Source organism: Pinus tabuliformis, chromosome 1_1 (assembly GCF_031772625.1).
Source record: "Pinus tabuliformis cultivar Carrire ecotype Pingquan chromosome 1_1, CPIR1, whole genome shotgun sequence".
Taxonomy (NCBI): domain Eukaryota; kingdom Viridiplantae; phylum Streptophyta; class Pinopsida; order Pinales; family Pinaceae; genus Pinus; species Pinus tabuliformis.
In genome coordinates this window covers 58,706,053-58,731,422 of record NC_142297.1, presented here as the reverse complement: position 1 = coordinate 58,731,422, position 25,370 = coordinate 58,706,053, and the positions used below count along the sequence as shown (strand labels likewise).

Sequence of the window (25,370 nt, the reverse complement as noted above, 5' to 3'; positions counted from 1 at the left end):
CCCGATCAATACCACCAGTTTCCAGAGCGTGGGTCCCGCCTTGTACGTTTAGCGCTTTTGCCTTTTCACCCGCGGTTCTCTGGTTCGCCATGCGTCCGTGTGCTCAGGCTTCCCCCACTTTGGCCCTGTTTGCCCAGCGATGCATGATTAGCCCTAAGCGCTAATCTAATCGCGCATCAAAAACCGCCTCCTTTTCCCGATTCAGGGCTCCCAGGGGCTACTTTGACCTCCTGCACAGTCTCCATTGGCCTCGGTCAGCGCACTTTGACCGAGGTCCTCGTCGTTCCACATTGGCCGCCATTGCCACTAGTTCAGGGGTGTTTTTGATCACGGTTTTGAATTCTTTGAGATTTGTCCCGACCTGATACAATCATGGTTCTTTGACAGTCTTCCATGGATCCAATTCGGATGAACCAAGTTTCTCCAAGACCAAGTCATCCTCCCTTTTTGATGAGCTTTCCTTTCACAGCTTCCAGCAACAAACTTCGGCCTTCCAACAAATTCCCCAACAACTTTGTCCCCAACAACTATTTTAGCAATTTTGACCTAGTGGCTTCAACAACTTCGACCTAGTAGCTTCACAGCTTCGACCTTGATGCAGCATCAACAACTTCGACCTAACAACTTCACAACTTCGATATAGAGCTAACTCCACAACTTTGACCTTGCAGCTTCACAATTACGACCTTGTAGCTTCACAGAGTCGATGCAACTTCAAAATTTTGTCTAGCCTAGAAACAGTAAAAACCCTAACGAAAGAGAGAGAGAGAGAGGCCCAAAAACTTCAATCTTGATCTTCTTCTTCTTCTTCTTTGTCCTTTTCCAGTTTCTATCTTGAGAAGATCAAACTTTCTTGAGTGAGTGTCCAAATGAGGCCGAGTTCCTTCCTAGTTATAGGCTTGTGGGGGGTACAAATTGTTTCTATCTTGAGGAGATCAAACTTTCTTGAGTGAATGTCCAAATGAAGCTGAGTTCCTTTTTAGTTATAGGCTTGTGGGGGTACAAATTGCTTTCTTTAGGCAGATTTTGTCCCTTCATTTAGGCCAACTTGATCTTTGTGCCATGACGAGGTCTTGGAGGGTCCTTTGACTCTATTTTGACTCAAATAAATTTTCTTTACAATATGTAACGTGCCCAAATGGGTCTTCAATACATGACAATGACTCAATTGATTCTATGAAAAACCTAGAAACACTCAATGGGTGCTTGACCTAAAAATAATTTTTCCTTGAGCATGAAACCCATGCATCAAGAATAACAATAATAAATTTATTTTTCTCTTTTCATTAAATACATAAAATCATGACCAAACCTAGTTACATATTTCAACAACTAAAACACAAGGGTTCTCCAGAACCCATAAATCGTTTTTGGAAATTCCACCTAGAATTGTCTCAATTAGATTATTAACCAATTTTTAAATATTTCCCAAGTCTAAACTTATAAAAACTAGTCAATTAATTAGTATTAATTGAGAAAGGTGAAAATTCTCTAGAAACTCACACGAATTGACTAAGAAATGATCTCAACTATTGATTAAGATTTAATCTGCGCTGTTGGAGTTCCAACTGGGGGTTATAAGAAGAGGTCGATGTGTAGATGGAGGATACACTAGTGTAGATACTTATTTTCTCAGGCAGTTCGATTTCCTAGTGGCAGGTGATTTAGCAGTGGAGATCGAGACAATGTGTGAGTAGCAGGTGGTAGGAGAAGGCAACAGATTCCAGAGGAAGGATTTCCAGTTTTGGAAAGTAGATTGCGGAGGCAGAGATAGCCACAAAGAGGTTGCGTAGAAGCCTCTAAGAGGTAGTTCGAATTGCAGTTTTGGTAACTCGTTTTAGAGTTTTAGAGGCAAGAAAAATTCGCATAAGATGGGAGAAACATTTCCAAAGTTAGTGGCAAGCTGAAGAGGCAACTCAGAGAGAGATCTAGAGATCCAGATAGCACAAATTTTTGCCGGTGTAGAGGGTGACGCGGGGAATATTGTGAAAGGGGTTTCAAAGACCAGTGTTGATTTGAGGTAGCATCGGATGTGCTCTAGCCACGAAAATTGTTGGAGAGGCTAAGGCACATGAGATCTCCAATACCCAGAAATGGTCTGGGCAGATTCTAAATAGTTTGGGAGATATTAAAATAATTAATATTTTTAATGGAGTCCCTAAGTCTAAACTTAGGGAAAATAAAATATTAATGTGAATTAATATAAAACTATGTTAGAATGGTCCAAAAGTCATAGATCAAGCCAGATCTAATCTTAGTCGTTGATTAGGGACTTAATTTCGGCCGTTGATTTGTCAATGAGGAAAGTTTAAGAGGAGGCTTGAGGGTCACTTGGAGAACACACTAAGAGATCAAGATTTGAACTTTCTGGGGTTGGGTTTGATGAGAAAGTTGATAAAGTGATCAGAGTTGCGGCTGAGGGGCAATGAATACAGAAGCAGAGAGGCAGAGGTAACACTGGGAGGATCAACGCAGTAGCCGAAGAGAGGCAAGCAGAAGCAGCCAAGAGTTCACGTAGAGCCAGCCAGGGTTCACGCAGAGGCAATCAGGGGCTGCGCAGTGCCTCAGAGGGACAGCGTGGGTGTCGCGGAGGGCTAGAGGGCAGACGTAGTGCCTCGAGAGGTTGACACAGGCCAAGCCAGAGTGACACTGGGCTAATGTTGGGTCAGAGAGAGGTTGATGCAGTCCCTAGAGGCTGATGTTGGGGTTTCGTGGTGCAGATTGGCACTGTCAGAGTGTTTATCCGGGGTTTCAGCTAGAATATCTGCTTCTGAGTAGAGAGGTGCTATTGCCGAGAGTTTTCTCTATTGGGTGAGCCGGATTTGGCACCCAGATTGTATTCTGAAACTGTTTAATAAATCAAACCCTCATATAGCTGCACCAGTTTTCCCGCATTGGGTTTTTCCAGGGACATTAGTCCAAAAACAACGGTGTCACTTGTGTGCTTGTTTCTATTTCCTTCAGTTGATGATCTATAATGTGTTGAGCATGTAATTGTATTATGTCTAGTATTTACATGGTAAATAACTTGTTAATTAACAGAACAAGTAGGTAGGAATAAATCAGTAAAGTGCATGAAGGGTTTCTAACGTGTCAGAGTTAGAAATTCCAACAACCGTTTTCAGTGCCAGATTGCTTGTGGGGCGAGGAAAATTTCTTGACAATATTTTTGCGAGTATTTTCTCTATAGCATTGCTAGTTTTCAACATCTAGATTGTACTTAGAATTTTTGCTGCATAATAATAATATAAACCCTTAGTTGCTAAACTGGTTTTCCCACATTAGGTTTTTCCGGGGACTTTTGTCCAAAAATAACTATCATTTTTATGTGTGCTAGCATATTTATCAGTTTCTAGTTTATTTTCCACAATATTATTTTTGTGACGATTGTAGTGTGATTAATTCGCTGTTGCTATAGAAATAAACTGTTAAGTTAATTAACAGTTAGAAGAATTAATTCCAGTTGTTGCAATAGAATTTCAGTTGTGAAATTTTCACATGGTATTAGAGCTAATTTGACAAACGAGAAGCACAAAGGTAGAGAAAGGAAAATTTGTTGTTCAGAGGGAGCAACAGGACAAATTTTCTGGAGCTGCACAGTGCCTAGTGTTGACCTCTACTGGTCAACTACCCATGCAGTACCCCCCCCTTTTCTTTGCAAAAAAGGGGCAACACCTGATCAGCGTGTCCGTGCCATCCTGCAGTCATCAGCAGCTTAATCATTTTGATTGTAAACCCAGTCTGCATGTATGAATTGTAAATAATCGTAGTAGACATGAGTCGTGTATGTGAATTGCCTAGGTGGACCTAACTTTCTAGTGGTAATCTACGTCCCGGAAGGTTTTTCGTCTCACCGATCCATGGATCGACAGAGTTTTCCTTCAAACCTGACCCCAAAGCCGGGATGGATTTTGTCATTGGAATTTTCGGAGAATCCTAGTGTGTTGATCTGCTAGATTATAGTTGTGTCGCAGAACTGGGTGATTTGTGAGGGTCTATGTTAAAGGGGTTTTCCCCCTTAAGATGTAAATTTGTAGAAGTCATCATGAAATGTGTCTTGAGGGTCGAAAATGTTGTAAATTACTAAATCCCCTCATGAGTCCTAAGTCCTAGGTCCTAGGTGATGTTTCCGAAGGCTTAGTTCGGTGATCCATTTTAAATTGAATTAAGAAATTAAAAAATGAATAAAATAATTAAAAATTAAAATAAATAAAAAAAATAATAAAAAATTAAAAAATAAAGCAAAAACCCTAACTAATAAAATAATAATATTTTAAGTGAATGCATGCAAAATATTATTTTAATAAATCGATGGATGAGATCAAGAGATGTCTTGATCCTCATCAACGGTCGAGATCATTTCAACATGGATCACTCGAACTAGCCGTTGGGATCATCTCCTTTATATAGGGTCTTAGGGGGTCATTTCACAGTTTTATTGGATCTGTGAGTCTGATACTGAAGAAGCTCTCTTGTAAATCTGTTCCTGGTCAATAAAAGAAGACTTTGGGGTCCATATCTTGCTGGTGTTACTCTCTTAAAATGCTGTGAGATTGTTTCATTTTCTGCATATGTTATTTTCAGCCGTTAATAATAGCTTTTGTAGAGTATTGTGAGCACAGGTATCTTGTTCACTTGCTAAGGTTTGAGTGCTGTTAGGGTTTCTGAAGTAATGGCAGGTATCTCCATTACTTTTTGAGATCTAGCAGCATTTTTGCTCTCTTTACTGATGGTTGTTTTGAGCTGTGCAGAAAACTCTTTCTGAAGGAAATTTGTGGGCGTTCGGGGAAGTTCTCGGCTGAACCAGCCAACTCCCGCAAGCATTTTTTTTGCTGAGCCCAGTTGGATTTGATCCTGGGTCTATCATTCGGTTTATTTTGTTTATTTGCATGAGAAATTTTCTGAAGTTCTTCACAGTGAAAACCTTAAATTTTTATTCCTTAAAATACTCCTGTGCTTATTGTTGGATCTGGCTGTCAAAAGGGCCAAAATCCGTACATTAATAAGCTGTTCTAGGGTTTCAAATTTATTTTTGCAGCTTTCATTAGGGTTTTGATTTTGGTTTTATGTACATATTATTCTTTTTGGGTGATTTCTTCATTTTTGGCAGGCATCAGAGAAAGGAAAAATATCTTTGACATACGATGTCCGGCCAGTTTGCTTTTGAGCCATCCTGAAACTCATCCGTGCAATTTTTTTTAGAAGTCAGAGTTCTGGCTTGCGCCTCTACAATCAAAACTAAGGAGGTTTCTCCAGTCCGTCCAATTTGGCCAAATCTGGGCAGTCCAATATAAGTTATCAGTGTTTATCTGTGACAGGCAGCGAAATATTTGTTGAAGTTTCTCTCGTCAAGCGCCAGGAGCGTGCCAAGACACCTCCCTCAATCCAGACGAGGATACCCTTCAGCGTAAGCGTCAGTTAAATCTCTATCATTACACGATTTTCTTCCACGCGGAGGAGTGAAATCATTCATGCATTCAGTTGCTGGACATTCAAACAAATCAACGTGGGCTTCAGCAATACGCATTTCTGACTCACGCAGACAGGAGTTTTCGGGTTAATCAGGAAGCAAATTGAAAGTATAAGTTACCCTTCATCAGGCCAAGTAATCTGCAGGTGATCTCAAATCGATCCACAAACGCCGCCGTCACCTGTAAACCCCTTCCGCCGTAGGGATTACTGTATTCTCTAAATCGTTTTTCTATGGTTTCTGCCGGCATTAGCTTTTCATTGTTTCCGCGTTCAGATTCTTGGTTCAAATCGAGGCTGATAAGATAGACTGCCGTCACATTTTGCTGGGTCGCACGATACGTTCACACCACCGCCTCAGTCCTTTGACTCCGTCGCAGGTCATGCTCCGATGCTCATGTACGTGCGGTAACAGGTAAAATTTTTTCGCGTTTCAGGTGAGCTCCCTGCATATTCCATTACACGGTTGAAACATACTGCTATGCCATTCGATTTATACATCTGCGTAATTTTTTTAGGCGCCGTAGTCATAGTCTTACGTTTAGTTTTTTTTAGATTTAAATTATTCATTTTCATTAACGTTTTCCCTTTTTTTAGGTTTTAGGTTAATGAAATTTTAAAATCGTTATTTCTTGTTGTAGTCATAGTATTGGATAGGCTAGCGTAGTTATTTTTAGATTTTAACTTGTTTCATTTTGTTAGATGTAAAAAAAAAAAAAAAAAAAAAAAAAAACAACAACAACAACAACAACAACAATTTTTTTTTATGTTAGACTTAGGTTATATGATTTTTAGATATTTTTATTTTTTCTTTAGCTATAGTCTTAACGTTTTGTAGTTTTAACTTATATTTAAAATAGATTTTATGTTATTTTTTTTTAGATTTAACGTATTTAGATTTTAATTTTAATTTTAGATTTGTTTTATAATATAAAAAATAAAAATTGAAAAAAGATTTTATTTAAAAATATATATATATATAAATTTCGTGGAAAATTATTTTTGCCAGATTCAGTTGTTTTCATGCTATATTTTTCATGCTGAGATCTAAATTTTCAAGTCGAGATACGAATATGATATCTGGTTAATGATTTATATTTCTCGTGGTGGTTTAAAGCTTTCATATTTTCAAAATTTTCAGTTGCTAGATATCGTTTTGGTCATTCTAAGAGCATTGTGATTTAGCTGATGATAGATGATTACTGTTCATGGTCCATATTTTTATATCATTTAACAAGTAATCGTTTTAACCACAATCTCTTAAGGCACTGGTCTGCTAAATTAATCAAATCCATCTAGTGCTTATCTTATCGCGTCTCGTGTCTCCCAACCAACTGGTCGACAGTTGGTCTCATCATCTCTCAGGGACTACCCCCCTTAGCCGCGGGAGACAGGCTTAAACGGAGGGATCGGGGATCAGAGTGACAGCCCCCGGTCTGAGCGTTGTCGTGTCAATCTGCGTGACAACACCTAGCAAGGTAGCGCAAATTGCTGTGACAAATTCGATTTTCAGTTGCAGGGGGGAGAAAGGTTCGAATTACCCAGAAGTAATTCCAGTAGGTAGAGGGAGCAACAACAATTCAGTATTTTCGCTGAGCAATTTTTCTTGTCTAGGCACATAGGGTTTTGTAGCAGTTTGCTAGAGCAAAATCAATGCCAGGTGGAAGAGAAATATTACGTAGGAATTCTTCAGTAAATTCTCTACTATGACCATGGACAAAGTTGATATTTAGGAAGCTTTAAATTTGTCTTCTGGGTTGGAAGATGAATTTGCTTGCCTGTCCGGTTGAACTTCACAGGGTGTCTTTTATATAGACAATGGAGTGTCAGCTCACATGACAAAGGTTAGAGAATATTTCTCTAGCTACAAGGAGGAGCAAATGGACTTCCAAATTACGATGGGAAACAAAATGAAGTGTACTCGAGTGGTGAGAGGAACCATCGATTTTCAGAGGGAGTTAGGAGCAAGTATCAGTGCTACAGATATATTGCATCAGGATTAGGTGCGAACCTGATTTCAGTATCCTAGCTATAGGATAAGGGATATGATGTCCACTTTGTAGGGAAGAAAGTGTTTGTCAAACATCCGAGTTGGAAGAGGGTGAGACAGATTGGAGTTCGAAGGAACATGTTGTACAGGTTGCAACTTGATTCTCCAATGGAATTAGTAGGCTTCGACAATAGTAGTGGGAGGGAACTGAATGAGCTATGCATAGGAGAATGGGACATTTACACCATGGAGCACTGAAGATGCTCAAGGAGACAGTAATAGGGGTACCAAAACTTGGCATGGAACACGATGATGTGTGTAGAAGGTGTGTGCTTGGAAAATACGCTAATGCAACATTCCCAAGAATTGACAACAGAGTAGATGGCGTGCTAGGACTTATACACTCAGACATTTGTGGCCTGATGTCCACTAGAGCTCTCAGTGGGGCCGAGTATTTCGTCATCTTTATTGATGACCATTCCAAGAAAACCTAGATCTACTCCTTGAAGACCAAGGATGAGGTCTTCGATCATTTCAGGGAGTTTAAGGCTCTTGTGGAGAATGCCAGAGGGAAGAATATCACGGTGCTTCGCTCAAATAATGGTGGAGAGTATATTAATAAAGACTTCATATATTTTTGTGCGAAGGAGGGCATCAGAAGAGAGTGGACGACTCCATAAAATCCATAGTAGAATGGGGTAGCAGAGCGGAAAAACAAAACTATAGTCGGGACTCCATAAATAATGTTATATGACCAGGAATTTCTTAGATTTCTATGGGCAAAAGCATGTAACACAATAGTGTATATTCAAAATAGGAATCCTCATAGGGCATTGGGGAAGAAAATGCCGGAAGGAGTCTTCACAGTGAAGAAACCAGAAGTTAGTCACTTCAAGATCTTCGACAACATTGCTTATTGCCATGTGCTAGACAAGAAGTGCACCAAATTGGATCAGACTGTAGAGAAGGGGTTTGTTGTTGGGTATAGCGAATCCTGAAAGGCATACAAGATCTACATTCCTAACAACAGGAAGATTGTAGTGAGACAGGACGTAAAATTAATGGAGGACCAAGCTTTCAAGAGATCTCGTAAGATGCCTGCAGGTGATCAAAATCAACCAGTTGAGGCTCCATTGGTCCAGCAGTAGGGGTTGCCACAAGGGCAACCAGTGGGATAGTTGCAGGGATCCAGTACAGTGACCAATACTAGCATTTTCTCAAGTGCATGCGATCCAGTGAGATCACAAGAGACAGAGAAATAGAGGCAGGATGAGGAGGAGCTGGTTGAACCTCCCACCACTAGTGGTCGAACCAACAGAGAAGTTTGTTAGACATTGAGAGATGCAGAGGAGTTCGTTGGAGCTCCTAGAACAAATAAGAGAGAGCACAGACAACTTGACAGGTACTAAGCATTGGTGGCTCAGGTTGCAGAACCTTCCAATTTTCAAGAAACCGCACAACATCAGGTGTGGGTAGATGCCATGGTAGAGGAGTACAACTCTATCATGATGAATGATGTTTGGGAGGTGGTGCCAAGGCTTGAAGAAAAGTCAGTTGTAGGTTTTCGGTGGATCTACAAGATCAAGTACACAGTGGACAACAAGGTGGAGAACTACAAGGTTAGATTTTTGGCAAAGGGGTATGCACAGAAAGAAGGGATAGATTATGAGGAGACCTTCACCATAGTTGCTAGATACACTTCTATCTGGTTAGTTATATCCCTAGTAGCTCAGATGGGGTGGCAGATTCACCAGATGGACGTTAAGACAACATTCTTGAATGGGGTGATAGAGGAGTAGGTGTATATAGAACAACTAGAGGGCTTTGAGACTCATGAGAGGTGCAAGTATGTGTGTAGACCGATGGAAGCTCTATACGAGCTCAAGCAAGCTCCCATGGCATGGTATGGTCGGATTGATAGCTACTTGGACTAGATGGGATTCGTCAAGAGTGACATAGATCCCAACCTTTATTATTTGATGGTAGAGGATGGGTCACTCATCCTAGTGTTGTATGTGGATGATCACTTCTTGACAGGGTCATCAAGGCTCATAGAGGACTGCAAGAACCTGATAGCAAATTTTGATATGAAGGATTTGGGGTTGATGCTCTATTTCCTTGGATTGGAAGTGTGGCAGAAGGACGGGGAGATCATCCTTGGCCAAGGAAGATATGCTATAGATATCCTGAAGAGATTCAAAATGCAGGATTGTAGACCCATGTCTACGCCCTGATCACCAACTGAAAGAAAATAGATGCATCAGATAATAAGGATGTTGAACCCACCTTATATAGATAGCTCATTGATTCTCTCATGTATCTGGTCAACACTAGGCTAGATATCTGCTTCGTGGTCAATGCCTCAGTTAGTTTATGGTGGAACCGAAGAGGGTACATTGGACATCGCGAGGCGCATTTTGAGGTATATACGTGGTTCAATAGAGTATGGGTTGAAATATACCTGAGGGGATGACGTTAGATTATGTGGGTTTACAGATGCAGATTGGGCATAAACTTCAGTGGACAAGAAAAGTACCTCAGGGTACTGCTTCAATGTTGGATCAAGGATGGTTTCTTGGCGCAGCAGGAAGTAGAAGTCAATAGCACTGAGCTTTGCAGAGGCAGAGTACATGGCAGCTAGCACAACGACGTGCGAAGCTATATGGCTTCGAAAGTTTCTAGTAATCTTGTTCAGGCAAAGGATGGAGGCGACCAATGTTTACCGTGATAATCATAGTTGCATCAAGCTCTTTGAGAATATAGTGTTTCATGACAGGTTGAAACACAAATATTCTGTGTCATTTCATTAGATATTGTGTGCAGTGTGGAGCGGTCCAGCTACAGTGTGTTTCCACAGATGAGCAGGTTGTAGATATACTCCCGAAAGAACTAGGGAGAGCTAAGTTTGTCTATTTCAGAGAACAAATGAGTATGGTGGAGAACCCATTTTTGTAGCAAGGACATAGTATTTCAGATGCTTCTCAGTTGCAGTAGTTGCAGTAGCCACAACAACATATGAGAGGGAGTTGCAGTGTAGATGCAAAGTTGGCAGCAGTATAGCAGTGTCAACAACAACACAGATGCAACATCAGAGTTGCGTAGTGGTTGATGGGCAATGGCCAATCATCAACAACGTATGGAGGATGATGTAGAGATAGGGTGTTGGAGCAGTCCAGCACTAGAACAACTTCCTCGCTAAGAGGGAGTGTTAATTTTTGTAGCGTCGAAGATGTTCTAGTCTTGAAACTTTGTGGAGAGGCTAAAACACAGGAGTTCTCCAAAACCCAGAAATCGTTTTTGGAAATTCCATCTAGAGGTGTCTCAATTAGATTATTAACCAATTTTTAAATATTTCCTAGGTTTAAACTTTGGAAAACTAGTTAATTAATTAGTATTAATTGAGAAAGGTGAGAATTCTCTAGAACTTCACACGGATTGACTAGGAAATAATCTCAGTCATTGATTCAGATTTAATCTTGGTTGTTGGAGTTTTCTTGTCACACATAATGTCTAGGCACCGCGACAATAGCTCAGATCGGGGGCTATCACCTTGATCCCCAATCTCTCCGTTTAAGCTGTCTCCCGACAATCGGCTAAAGGGGGTAGACCCTACGGAAATGGAATGAAGAAGAACTAGTTGGGAACCAATTAGTTTGGGAGACACAGTGAAGCGACCAAGTACTTGTTTTACATTTAGCAAGACTTATAGAATTCAATTAGATTTAAGCAATTGATACCAGTGCCTTATGGAGTCAACTATTTTGCTAGGAAATTTAGGACCAAGTAATTGATTTGCAACTACTTGTTTAAATGATAACTGTCTTATATGGAGTGTAGATCCTAAAGCTAATGTGAGATGCAGGAATCTTGGTAATTTTACTTAAATGCTTATCTAAGTTTTAACCCTTCGATCCTTTCTATATTGAGCCTGATTTCGTAGTAATTGGCAGAGAGAAGATAAGGTGAAGCACACTAAGGTGTGATTAACGATACCTCTCCTGAAAATCTAACATACCTGGTGCCTCCTATGCTGCAGAGAGTTGTGGCTCTGATGACTCTAGAGTCTAAGGTCACCGTTTCAAGTACTGTTAAAAGCATGCTTCTCAAGCAAAGATGGATGGGTACCTATTGTTCTATCGGCCAAGCTTATGCTTGGAAGTAAATTTTAATTATGCAAACATTAGAACTAACTTAATATGCAAATGCACGAGATGATTAGAAGATGAGATGAAGTTAGATTCAAAGATTGAAAACTCTTATGCCACGATCTGCTTCAGAGTTATAAGCCAAAAAAAAAACCTTTAATCACCCAAATAAATATTCACCTCACTAGACAAAAACTGAAAGATGAACTTCTCAGCAATATCACAATACAATGGCTAGTTAAACCACAAGCTTATCACTTCAAAAGTTTTTAATGCGATTATAGCTCAAAGAGAAGAAAAGCTTCTTCACAATTTAATATCAATGCCAATTATATAGGATGCTCAACTATTCAACCTTAGAGACAAAAGATATGCAATTTAACACAATTCCATGAAAGAGTACGTAATAATTATTTAAAAAATTCGCAATTAATATGCAATATATATCCAATAATTCAAGTAATTAAACCACGCTTAGAATCAATTAAATGACGAGCAATCTCAATAGATGTCAAGCATAAAAAACACCCTTAGCATGCAAAATGACTTAAGCATTTAAATTTCGAAATTAAATACCATGAAATTCAAATGCTAAACACTTTAAACAATTCCAGAATTAAAATGATTTTTCTTAAGTGACCCCAATGCAGAAAATTTCTTGCTTTCCTATAGTCAAACTTTAGAGATGAAAAAAATATTTAAATTCGTCTTGACTATAGATAAATTTAAAATCTTTTAACACCACAAAATTTTCCTTCTAAAAATATTTAAAGCCCCTAACACACAAACCCCAAGAAGGAACTTTAGATAAAAAAATTAATTATTTCTTTGGCAAATTTAATGTAGCGAATGTAAAAATTAAAAGGCTTAGTTAATTAAATTTTTAATGGACCAAAGGTCAGATAAAAATTTTAATTTGAAATATTAAAGCCTTCTTTTAGATTTTTTTTTTTAAACGTTAAAAACCACGAGTGAAAATCATTTTTTTAAAGCTTTCTTGTTTTAAACAAAATTAAAACAAAAATAAAAATATGAAAAGCAAGCTCATTTAAAAAAATCGAATTCTTTTTGTGTTTTATAACTGTGGGACTTTAACCCTAATAACACAAAAGAATTAAAATAAAGAATGAAAAGGGAAATTGGAAAGGTAAGTTGAATGTTTGTATGCAGGTAAGAGCAGCAGATGGAGACGCGGAAGAGACATTTGCAGGTCGAAGGAGCAACGATTGTAAGGATTCTTTATGCAGGTTGAGGGAGAGCCGACAAACAGACGAGGGATGGAGGGCCGCAGAAGAGAGATGCGATTGCAGGCTCAAGTAGCGAGGGAATGGAGCTGGAGCTCACACAGGAGAAGAAGAAAGGGAATGCGGATGGTAGTGGGCAGAAAGAAAAAGGCAGCACGCAAAGAAAGGACGAGAAGCAAGGGAAGGAGAATCTAGGGAACTCGGACAGCGAGGGGAAGAAACGCAAAGGAGAGGGAGTGAGGAAGAAAATAAGAAAAACGTAGCAAAAGAAAATGCAGAGGAGGAAGAAGAAGGGAACACAAGAAGGGAAAACACAAACAAAGGGAGCAACGAAATTTTAAAGGGCTTAAGGGCAACAAAAGGTAGCCCAAGAACCTTAAAACAAATGACAAAAATTTAAACTTCAAACCGATATATTTTTGCTTTAAAATTTGCTCTTAGAAAAACCTCAAATCTGAATTTGAAACCCTCGGACTGAAAATAATTTTGAATAATGTCCTTGCAAAATGGTATTGAGGCCAGATCTTGCCCTCCAGGGTCTAGATTTGGCTTCAAATTAAGAATTTCCTTGAGATCTGCACCTGCAAAACAAAACAAAAAAATACCCAGATCCCAAATATACAAAAATGAATAAAAACCTCAAAACCCTAAGCTAGAAAAACTTCAGTGGGAAAATTTCTAACACAAAATTCTGCTACAGTAACTGATTTATTTCTCCTACTTAAATAAGTTATTTACAAACCCTTCAGTAAACATTAAAATAAATTCTACTGCAGTTATCACATAATGGCATAGAGAAAATAACAGTGATATACAAGGACAAGAATCAATCATATCAACATAGTTATTTTTGGACAATTGTCCCCGGAAAAACCCAATGCGAGAAAACCGGTGTAGCACATGAGGGTTTATTTATTATTCTTCAGCAACAATCTCTTTACAAGGAACGATTTTACAAAATATAGAGACACCCCTGAGAGAAACACTTGAGACAATTTTTCCCTTTTCTCTTGAGAAATTCTGACACCCCGGAGACCCTTTAGTCTTCACTGTGTCACCTTTGCGTCACTTCTGCATGAGGCTTGTGTGAGGACTGTGTCCTTTGCTGCGCTGCCTCTCTGATCTTCCCTCTGTGCTGTCCATCTAATGTTATGCGTCACTTCCTTCTTAGTCTCTGACTAATGTTGATGCCGTCCTCTTCCTTCACCCTACAACTCTCCCTCTGAAATTGAACTCCTCCTTGAGAATCGATTTCCCTTTGGTTACTGAGAATTGCTCAGTGTGTCTCCAAATGACTCTCAAGTCTTCTCTTATACTTTTCCTGTTGATGAATCAATGACTGAGATTAAGTCCCTAATCAATGGCTAAGATTAAAACAGATTTGATCCTCGTCTCTTAGAAGCTTCTCACCCATATTTTTATTAATATCCATTAATATTTTTATTTTCCTAAGTTTAAGACTTAGGAACCCCATTAAAAATATTAATTGTAGGAATTTACAGGGTAAGTTCCTCAGAAAGAACACCAAAAGGACACCGCTCACAACCAGATCACAGATCAATACACCAGTATTTTTGACGTGGTTAAAATCCTCAAAGAGGGAAACAGTCCACGGCCTGAGCCAACGCGGCCACTTCAGGCAATTTATTAATCAAAGAATGAAAATTTACATAAGCTTCTCTCATGCACGGATTACCCTACAAATGACCCTCCATGCGCTTTAAATAGAATTCATGGACCAATCGGGTGTCAAGCCACGGATCAAGTGTCGGTAATACCGAGGAGAGAATGAACCGTCGGATCACTACATATCGTGACCGTCTGATTGTAAGTTACAAAATGTACAACGGTAAAGAAACACACTTTACCTAACTCTACACTAGACCAAGTTGTACTTAACTATTTCCTATGTGTCGGAATATCCTAACATCCCCCCTTAAGAACAACTTGGGATAGGATTGAAGGATTTACAAATATGACACAATAGGAGAAGGAAGGAGGCACTAGAGCCTATCCCCCCTTAGTGACAACTTCCTGAATTCCAACCATAAATCGAAGTTTAGTGAACTTCGCCTCTGTGAGAGCCTTTGTGAAGATGTTTGCAACTTGATCATCTGTTGAACAATATTGCACTTCAAGAACATGGTCGTGAATGAGCTTTCTGATGAAATGCATGTGCAGTTCAATGTGTTTGTTGCGCTGATGTTGGACTGGATCTTTGCATAGCTGAATGGCACTTTGATTATCACACCAAAGTGTAGTTGGATGCTGCTGCTCAAAGCCAAATTCTGACAGGATCTGACGAAGCCACAAGGCTTCCTTACTAGCTTCTACGACACCACGATGCTCTGCTTCTGCTGATGAAAGAGAAATGGCAACTTGTTTCTTACAAGCCCATGTAATAGGTCCTGAACCAAGAGTGAACACATAACCGACAGTAGACTTCCGATCATTAGGGTCACCAGCCCAATCGGAATCAGTGAAACCAACCAATAGAGGAGCTGCTTCGGCACTGTAATGAATCCCAAACTGAACTGTACCTCGAACATAACGAAGTATTCTTTTAGCTGCTTTCCAATGACTTTCACGGGGGTTTTGCATGAACCGAGCAACAAGGCCAACAACAAAGGAAAGGTCAGGACGAGTATGGGTTAAATACAAGAGTTTTCCTACAAGTTGACTGTATAATGTAGCATCAACTTTAGGAGAAGTACAAGTGACTGAAAGTTTGACTCCAGACTGAAAGGGAAAAGGGGCCGGCTTACAGTCTTCCATGTGAAAATGACGTAGAATATCACAAGCATACTTTGACTGGGAAAGGGAAATACCCTCCTTGGATTGCAAGACTTGAAGACCGAGGAAATAGTGTAAGTGTCCTAAGTCTGTCATGTCAAATTTCCTTTTGAGGCTTGACTTCACATGGTTTATAAGGTTGGGATCACTACCAGTAAGGATAAGATCATCAACATAAAGAACAAGGATGATAAGAGAGTTGCCCACTTTCTTGGTGTAGACAGTATTGTCAGAATGACACCTAAAAAAGCCAGATTCTAAAAGAAAGCTATCCATTTTGGCATACCAAGCCCGAGGAGCTTGTTTGAGACCATAAAGGGATTTCTTAAGTCGACAAACAAGGCTGGAGTCTGTTTGTATGAAGCCAATGGGTTGTTCCATATAGATTTCTTCATGCAAGTCCCCATGTAAGAAGGCAGATTTAACATCCATCTGATGGACTTCCCATTTGAAAGAGGCAGCAAGGGAAAGAACAAGGCGGATAGAGTTCATTTTGGCAATAGGGGAGAAGGTTTCAGTGTAGTCAATGCCTTCAACCTGTGAAAAGCCCTTAGCAACAAGACGAGCTTTATGTTTATCAACTTTCCCATCTGGTCCATACTTGGTTCTGTAAACCCATTTGCATCTAACAAGTTTTCGTCCCTTTGGTAAAGGAACAAGATCCCATGTATCATTTGGCAATAATGAATGATATTCTTCATTCATAGCTGCTTCCCAATCTGGATGGCCTGAAGCTTCTGCAAAGGTGTCAGGATCATAATTTACTGGAGCTTGAGCCAATAAAGAAGAGGCTCTCTCGAACTGAGAACGTGTGCGTCGCTGATCTGTAGGATCACCGACAAGATCACCTGCTGCATCTCGAGTAGCACGAACCCATTTTGGAAGCTCAGGAGCTGAAGGAGGATCCTGAGATGGTGGGGGAGGATTGTCATCCTCACTTTCATCATCTGAAGAAGAAATGTTTTCAAAGGTAGAAGAGATAGGGAGAGGTGGCACATCCGCCGGACTAGGCTCGCAGGCCGATATATTTTCATCAAATTTTACATCTCTTCTAATGATAACATTTTTGGACTTACATGGAATAAGTCTATAGCCTTTTACATCTTCAGAATATCCAACAAAAGTACATTTTTCACTCTTAGGTTCTAAAGCTTTATGCTTTTCATCTGGAATATGGGCCCACGCCTCACTTCCAAAAACACGAAAGTGACTTACATCTGGTTTGATTGAGCTCCATGCTTCTTCTGGAGTGATATTCTTTAAAGCCTTAGTAGGAGTGCGATTTATTATGTAATTTGCACAGTTAATTGCTTCTGCCCAAAAACTAAGACCAAGTCCTTTAGATTGCAGCATACAATTAGCCATTTCCTTTAAGGTGCGATTCTTCCTTTCAGCTACACCATTTTGTTTTGGAGTATATGGAACAATATGTTGCATTTGAATTCCATTCTCAGTGCAATAGTTGATGAATGTGTTTTTAACATATTCTCCGCCATTATCAGATCTTAACTTAAGAATTTGATGTCCAGATTGTTTTTCAACAAAGGCCTTGAAGGCCAAAAAAGTGTTAAATACTTCACTCTTGAGTTTTAAGAAGTATACCCAAGTGCGTCTGGAGAAATCATCAATGAAAGTTAAGAAATACTTGCAACCAGAGAATGACACAACTGGAAGTGGACCACATAAATCACTATGCACAAGCTGTAAAGGGGCTGAGGCGTGCCAAGAGGCACATTTTTCAAAACTGTCCCGATGATGTTTTCCGAGTACACATCCGGAACAAACACCATCTCTGCAAGATACCATAGGAAGACCTGTCACCATATTTTCTTTACATAGATGCTGAAGGGAGCGATAGTTTAAGTGACCAAATCGCTCATGCCAAAGTTTGCTCACTTCATCGTTATGAGCAACAAATACTGAGGGAAGATTTGATGACCCAAAGTTGTGAAACTTATACAACCTTGTAGAATCATCAGCAATGCCAGTAGCCAAAATCTGTTTAGGATCTTTTAAGTCCTTGATTACAACATCATGAGGTGAAAATTCAACGATTTTACCTTCACCTGAATGAGTTATCTGATATACAGATAGAAGGTTGCAAGATAAGGTTGGAACGCATAATACAACATTAAACTGACCATTGTCTAGATGAACAGTTCCAGTCCCTACAACATTAAGAGATCTATCATCACCAACATATATATTTTTGGTGTTACAATCATTTAAAGAAGAGAACGTGGATTTGTTTTTGGCCATGTGATAAGAAGCTCCAGAATCAATGAGCCACTCATGAGAATGAGAAGAAGAAGATACATTTAATGCATAGCCAAACCGAGATGCTTGACAACCACATGCAGAAAGTGCCATTCCTGAAGATGAAGTTGAAGTTGAAGATTGCCCCAAATGGATGTTATGCTTCTTCATTGCTGCTTCCAAGGCTTCCATCTTTTTAAAGCATTTTGATTCTAAGTGGCCATCTCGATTACAAAAATTGCAATGTCTATCAGTCTTCTTCCCTTTGTTTTTATTTATCTTATCATTTTGTTGAAATGATTTTTCATTTTGGGGCTGAAATTGCTTAGGACCCTTGTTTGGTTTAGGACCATTCTTTTTAGGATATGACTTCTTAGGATTCTTTGAATTTGGTTGCTGCTGGGCGGCTAACGCTTCCTTGGAAGAGTTTCCAAGATTAAGAAGACCAAGGTGTAAGAGTTTTTCTTGTTCTCTTATTAAAGAATCACAAAAAGAGTCAAAGGAAGGGGGCTTGTAGTCTTTTCCTTGAGAAATGAAGGCTTCTCTTGTAGAATGGAAGGTGGAAACAAATACAGAGTAGGCTGGTCCCAACTTAGTAAGGATGGAATAAATAAGGTTACTATCTTCTTTCTTAACCTTAACACCTTCCAAAAGATATCTAAGGGTCTTGAACTTAGACAAGAAATCTTCAATGCAAGAAAAATTATTAGGGTCTAATGTAAGCAACTCATTTTCAAGTTGATGGGCTCTAATTTCATTTTTAATCCCAAAAACTTTATTGATTTGTTCCATTGCTTCATGAGGAGTTTCAAGTTCTGCAATATGGAATCTAAGATCTGGATAAATAGACATCCCTATCAAACCACGTGCTTGATCTTGTCTATTTTCCCATTTAGCAGCCTTGTCTTCATTTTTCGGTTTCTTTTCTTGGCCTGTGGCTATTCGGTAGAGACCTTTACTTCTAAGTAAATCCTCCATGTAGGACAACCATTGGAAGTAGTTGGTGCTGTCAAGGGTAACTTGGTATTGACTTTCCATTTCAACAGAAATTGAAGCTGAAGATGCTGAAAGTAAGTGTTCCAATGGATAGATCTCGAAAAATTAGGCTGGTTTAAAAAAAAAACGGCTCTGAAAAAGGCTTCCGGATGAAGAAGTTATGGCTTTTTGAAAAAAAGTTGTTGAAGTTGCCGACGAAGTGCGGGAATGTGCGGAAATGAAAAAGTCCGCCCCCACAAAATGGAGACTTGAACCCAGACCTCTACTCTCTTAAAATAGCTTTGAACCAATTGATCTATACAAAAAATTTGAGAGAGAGAGAGAGAGAGAGGGGGGGGCTTTGGGTTGCGTGCTTGCTTTGAGAAAGCTCTTTTTCCCTACAAAACAAAAAACACAAAACCCAACGCGGACATGCAAAGAAAATGAACCTTGCGGCTTGAAGTTAGCTTTACCCAAAAAACTAAATATTTTCAAAAATTGAACCTTGCGGCTCAAAGTTAGCTTTAGCCGAAAAACTAAATATTTTTCTCAATGTTTCTGATTTTCCGAGATCACACTAAGGTGCAGGGAAAAGAGCATACGCATGAGAAAAATCCTTCCTTTCTGTTTCTGATTTGCCCAGATCGCACAGAGTCGCAGGACAAAGAGCATACGCAGAAATGAAAGGTATAGATCCGGTTAAAAAAAAGCTAGATAAACCGAAACCAAATAAGCAGAGAGAAAATAACAGTAAACTGCAAATAAACACTGTATACCTCCAGATCTTAAAAATGACGCAGCTAGGGCTACCAGAAACCTTTTCGTGTGAAACGAAAGGGTTTCCTCACTGGAACAGATGCTCCGAACACAACAGAGCAGTCCTCTCGGCCCGAAAGCAGTCAGAAACAACAGATCTAGGAAACGGCAGTCGGATGCAGTTCTACCGGCTTCAGATTTGGATCACCAACGGACGCGGCCCTGAAATAGCTCTATACCATGCAGGAATTTACAGGGTAAGTTCTTCAGAAAGAACACCAAAAGGACACCGCTCACAACCAGATCACAGATCAATACACCAGTATTTTTGACGTGGTTAAAACCCTTAAAGAGGGAAACAGTCCACGGCCTGAGCGAATGCGGCCACTTCAGGCAATTTATTAATCAAAGAACGAAAATTTACATAAGCTTCTCTCATGCACGGATTACCCTACAAATGACTCTCCATGCGCTTTAAATAGAATTCATGGACCAATCGGGTGTCAAGCCACGGATCAAGTGTCGGTAATACCGAGGAGAGAATGAACCGTCGGATCACTACATATCGTGACCGTCTGATTGTAAGTTACAAAATGTACAACGGTAAAGAAACACACTTTACCTAACTCTATACCTAACTCTACACTAGACCAAGTTGTACTTAACTATTTCCTATGTGTCAGAATATCCTAACATTAATTACTTTAATAACTCACAATCTGGGTGGAATTTCTTCAAATGATTCCTGGGTCTTGGAGATCTTATGTATTCTATCCCCTCCACAAAATTTCGGAGCTAGAACACATCCGATGCTACCCAAAATCAACATTCAGATCTATATAAAAAATTTACATATCTGTGCGCAAAGGTTGTAGATCTATAAGATCTGAGGAGTACGAGTCCAATTTCGCTGCCAAATATGAAGATCTAAGGCTCTTCCTAGCGAGATCTATCAAATTTTCCACAAAGTATTTAAAAGATAATTTTTGAAATTTTAGAGAGGTACTAGCCCAAAAACATCATGCAGAAAAAAATATATCGTTAGATAAATCCTGGAGCCTATGTGAGGTAGGCTCTTCAGAAAATATATGTTGAGAGTTGGCTGGTCCAACCGAGGACTATCCCCAAATGTTCAATGAAAACTTAAAAGATCTTCTGCAAACACTAGATCAACCATCAAACCAAGTAGAGAAATAGAACAACAATAAAATTATGAAGAAATAGAGATACCTGCTACTTCAATAAAAATTTAAAATGTTACCCTAGATCCAACTAATTGAATAAGAGACCTGTATTCAGATTATTCTAAGAAAGCTATTAATTGATAATTTTTACATAATACTAAACAAAAATTAAAACAATGTTACCATAGATTCATGAAGAAGAACACTACCACAAGTTGAAACCCCAAATACTTTTGCATTTATTCCAAAAAAGTATACAAGAGAGCTTGAGAGTTTAGTACACGATTCAAAGATCAGATGAAAAAATAGACTGACACCAACCTCTAATTTATAGATAGATTCTCCAACGGCTAGTTCACTTGATCTCTGTCAAATTAATTTTGACCGTTCATGAAGATTTAATTAATCTTTAATCATCAACGTCGTTTTTTTTTTTTTAGGAAAAATCAAAATTTTCATTTAATTAATTATTTTTAGTTAATTTCCTAAAAAAATTGACTTTGACTTAACCTCCAAGGCTCAAGGGTCCAAAATTTCTTGATTTCCTCAATATTCCCTTGGCCGAAGACCTCCAAAAATTAACTTCTTTAAAACCTATGAATTTCACCTGTGGAGAATTTAATTTTACCTAGGACACAAAATTAATTAAATTTGTGGCTTAGGATTTTTAATTTAATTTGGTCCAAAAATTTAATTAATTGACTGATGAGGGGATTAATTATTTTTCCAACCCTCTAATACTTAGCCATGGTGTCTAATTATGAGGGACCATGCACTAAATTTTTTTTACATCAAGATTTTACATTTAAATACATGAAGGGGGAAAACCCTTTCATCATAAACCCTCAAATATCTACCCAATTCTGTGACTCAAAATATGATCTAGTAAATCAAATAATTTGTAATAAGGTAATCTAGCCAATCAGCTAGGATTATTCTCAAATTACTTTTATAAAGACTCGATAAAAAACACTAGGACTCACTTAATATCTTGACGACAAAATCCATTCTAGCTTTGGGGTGAGGTTGGAGGGAAAAACTCTGCCAATCGTTTGTGTCTAGAGACACAGATAAATCATTGAGACAACAAACCTCCTAGGGTAGAAATCGTCACCAAAGTACTATGCTTACCTAGGTTCTTACATACATTACGGTCTTATTAAGATCATTTACATTATAACCATGCAAAATGGGTTTACATCCTTAACAAAAATGTCGGTTGATGATGAATTCTGAATGGCACGGGCACTCGAACATGATGGATTTCTTTGCGAAAAAATGGGTGTACTGCTATGGGTTCGTTGACACAGAGTGGTCAACAAGTCCCAACTGGAGATTATAAGAAGAGATCGATTGGTAGATGGAGGATACACTAGTGTAGATACTCAGTTGCTCAGGCAGTTTGATTTCTCAGTGGCAGGTGATTTAGTAGTGGAGATCGAGTTAGTGAGTTAGTAGCAGGTGGCAGGAGAGGTCAACATATTCCAGAGGAAGGATTTTCAGTTCCAGAAAGTAGATTGTAGAAATGCTGTGTAGAACACTCCAAGAGACAATTTGATTTACAAATTCGAGAAGTTGTTTCAGAGGCAAGAAAAAATTGCAGAAGATGGGAGAAACATTTCCAGAGTCAGGAGGCTGAAGAGGCAACTCAGAGTGAGATCTAGGCAACACAAATTTGTGCCTGCACAGAGGGTGACGCAAGGCATTTCGTGAAGGGGTTTCAGAGGCCAATTTCAGTGCCGGATTGCTTGTGGGGCGAGGAAAATTTCCTCACAATAATATTTGCTAGTATTTTCTTTGTAGGATTGCCAGTTTTGGGCATCCAGATTGTACTCGGAATTTTTGCCGAATAATAATAATATAAACTCATTGCAATCGGTTTTCCCACATTGGGTTTTTCAGGGGACTTTTGTCCAAAAATAATGGTGTCATTTTCACGTGTGTGCTAGCATATTTTTCAGTTTCCAGTTTATTTTCCATAGTATTTATTTTTGTGAAGATTGTAGTGTGATTATTTCGTTGTTGCCATAGCAATAAACTTCTAATTTAATTAACAGTTAGAAGAATTAATTCCAGTTGCTGCAATAGAATTTCAGTGGTGGAATTTTCACAGGTGTCTCTGGTTATTGCTCTTGATTGTTTTCTACTGTACTTTGCATTTATTGTTCTATCTACAATTCCTATTGATTTTTGGAAGATTGAATTGTTTTGAAAGAGATTGTTATTTGAAGAAAAGGATTGGGCTAAAGTGATCATAACCCACATAGAACAATGGAAAATTAACATAGCTTTGGGGGATGCGTGGGAGAAAAACTTAACCAATTATTCAGTGTTGATAAACAGATAATTAGTTAAGCAAAATAAACTCCCTAGAGTGAAAACTCTCCAGCAAAAATCTTAAGCTGACTAGATGTGTTACATGGATTTATATTTGTCATACTAGAACCATTTTTACATAATGACCCCATAGGGCTGCAGAATTTGGATTACAACATGATGACCAAATGCTGCATGATGATGATGAAGTCTGAAAAATTCTGAATTTCTGACCATGATGGGATGCTCAAAAATATACTCTGCTCGTGGGGTAGTTGACACTTAAGTGGTCAACAGGTCCCATTCCATCCTTGCTTTTTCAGGCGAGATCAACATGGTATCAAAGCAAGTGTGAGCATTCATTTATTTGCTGCTTATATTTTTTCATCACTATACATGATGGTATCTTCTACATTTCCATTCAGAAATACGTACACGTTTCACCATATCATGCAACTTAGACATGTACCCAAACTCTCATGAGGAATCTCCAAACGTGTTGTAAACACTTTCAGAGTTACCCAAAAGCTAACAATTGCAAGCATGGGTTGTCCCGCTGAACTGAAAAATAGCTGTAGACCTGTCCAACCATGTACTATGAGGTGTGTAATCTGATGATTTGAATGCTTGCTCTGGAACTACCTGTAAAAAAATCTTATATTGTCCTCTACTCTGATTTACAAGGATTTGCGACGATGCGCCACGCCGCCAAGTATAAAACTTTCACAAACCATCGATGCTGAATAATCATTTTTTTCTTAGTCTATCCTGTAATGTAGTCATGAACTGTTCATGTTGGAACAGCTGAATGAATTTGAAAGAAATTGATTCTAGATGCTAACAAGTACTATATAGTTGACATATCGGCTAGTTGTCTACTATTGAATTGGGTCAGAAATAAAGCAGACTGTTTTTCTATTTTTTATAGACAAATGATTTAGTCTGATTCACAAGACTTGTGAGTCAAATTGAATCATGCTTGGCTTAGAAGTTTGTGTTGTACTTGTGAGTACAGCACAGGGCTGTATCAGACTCAGAGTTGTTGAAACTTGACTTTACTATGTGTCCTTGAAAGTGTAGAGTCAAAGTTTTGAGTCGACTCAAATTCAGAGGAGTTTGGTATCACTTTTTCACAGACCAGATTTACTCTATTCGAAAATGTTGCCCATGGTGAGAATAAACATAGCCAATTTTGCAAACCTGTAATCTCAATGGTAGGTGATAGTCCTATATTAGACTGACTTAAAATAATTTCTTCTTCACTGTTAATTTTGAATTATTTTCATGATTATGTAATCCAAACTATTGCGTGATCACAAATATATTTATCTTTGGTATGTCAAAGTCTGGGTGATTTGTTTGGATAAAGTCTGTTTCTTTTGTAGGATATCTATCTTCTGTGAATTGGTTATGTTATAAACATTTTATGCTTATCTTATTATTTCTGTACAGTAATGTTTTATTCCTTTCAGAAACAATTTGCTGGCCCTTAAAGTTTCTGCTAAGAAATGAACACCTTCCTTTGCACAGTCAATTTGATTCTATGTGATGGAATTTCTATTCTGAGTCTCTTTAGCTTTTAATCTATTGTTTTTGTTGAACTAATTTTTAGAGGTGCGTTTGGCAACCCAAATAATTTATCAGCTAGAAAGTCATTGAATTTTAATGAACTAATACCTGCTGGTATAGGGATTTACCTTGCCCAATCATTGGCTGTGGTGCACGACTGAGTGCGATGAACGATTTTGAAGATCACTACCTTGCTCGGCATACTTCAACCTGTTCTGTATGCTCTAAAGTTTTCCCAACAACACGTTTGTTGAATCTGCACGTGGCTGAATCACATGATTCTTTTTTTCAGGCTAAAGTTGCCCGTGGCTATCCTATGGTAATCTTCTGACTTCTCCTTCTTGACAAGTTTTTAATTCTTTATTGATATTTATTTAGACCTTCTAATACAATTGTATAGGTTCTTTTGTAATGCTTTTCTTCATTTAACTGGTTGCAATCAAACTGATAATTATGGAAGTGGTACTTATCTATGTCACTGTGGGTAGGGATGAGCACAGGCTTTGAAATGTCACTCAAAGTTTTAGGAAATGGGGAAATTGTATGAGATAGTAATGTATGTTCAAATCAGAAAGCTTTTACAATTGTATGAGCCAATAATTAGTTCCACTAAGAAATATAAGTCGACCAAAAAAAAATCTCATGGAAACAACTAATCATTACTTTTTTTCAA

At 38.6% G+C, this 25,370-nt stretch overlaps 1 protein-coding gene across 1 annotated transcript in view; it reads left to right on the top strand.

Annotated features, from left to right (window-relative positions):
- Positions 1-25,370, top strand: part of LOC149211546 (uncharacterized) — a 195,373-nt gene that overhangs the window by 109,844 nt on the left and 60,159 nt on the right. The window contains exon 3 of the mRNA XM_089391527.1: positions 24,818-25,016. Coding sequence (XP_089247653.1) covers positions 24,818-25,016 — 199 coding nt within the window. The remainder of the gene's footprint in view (positions 1-24,817; positions 25,017-25,370) is intronic.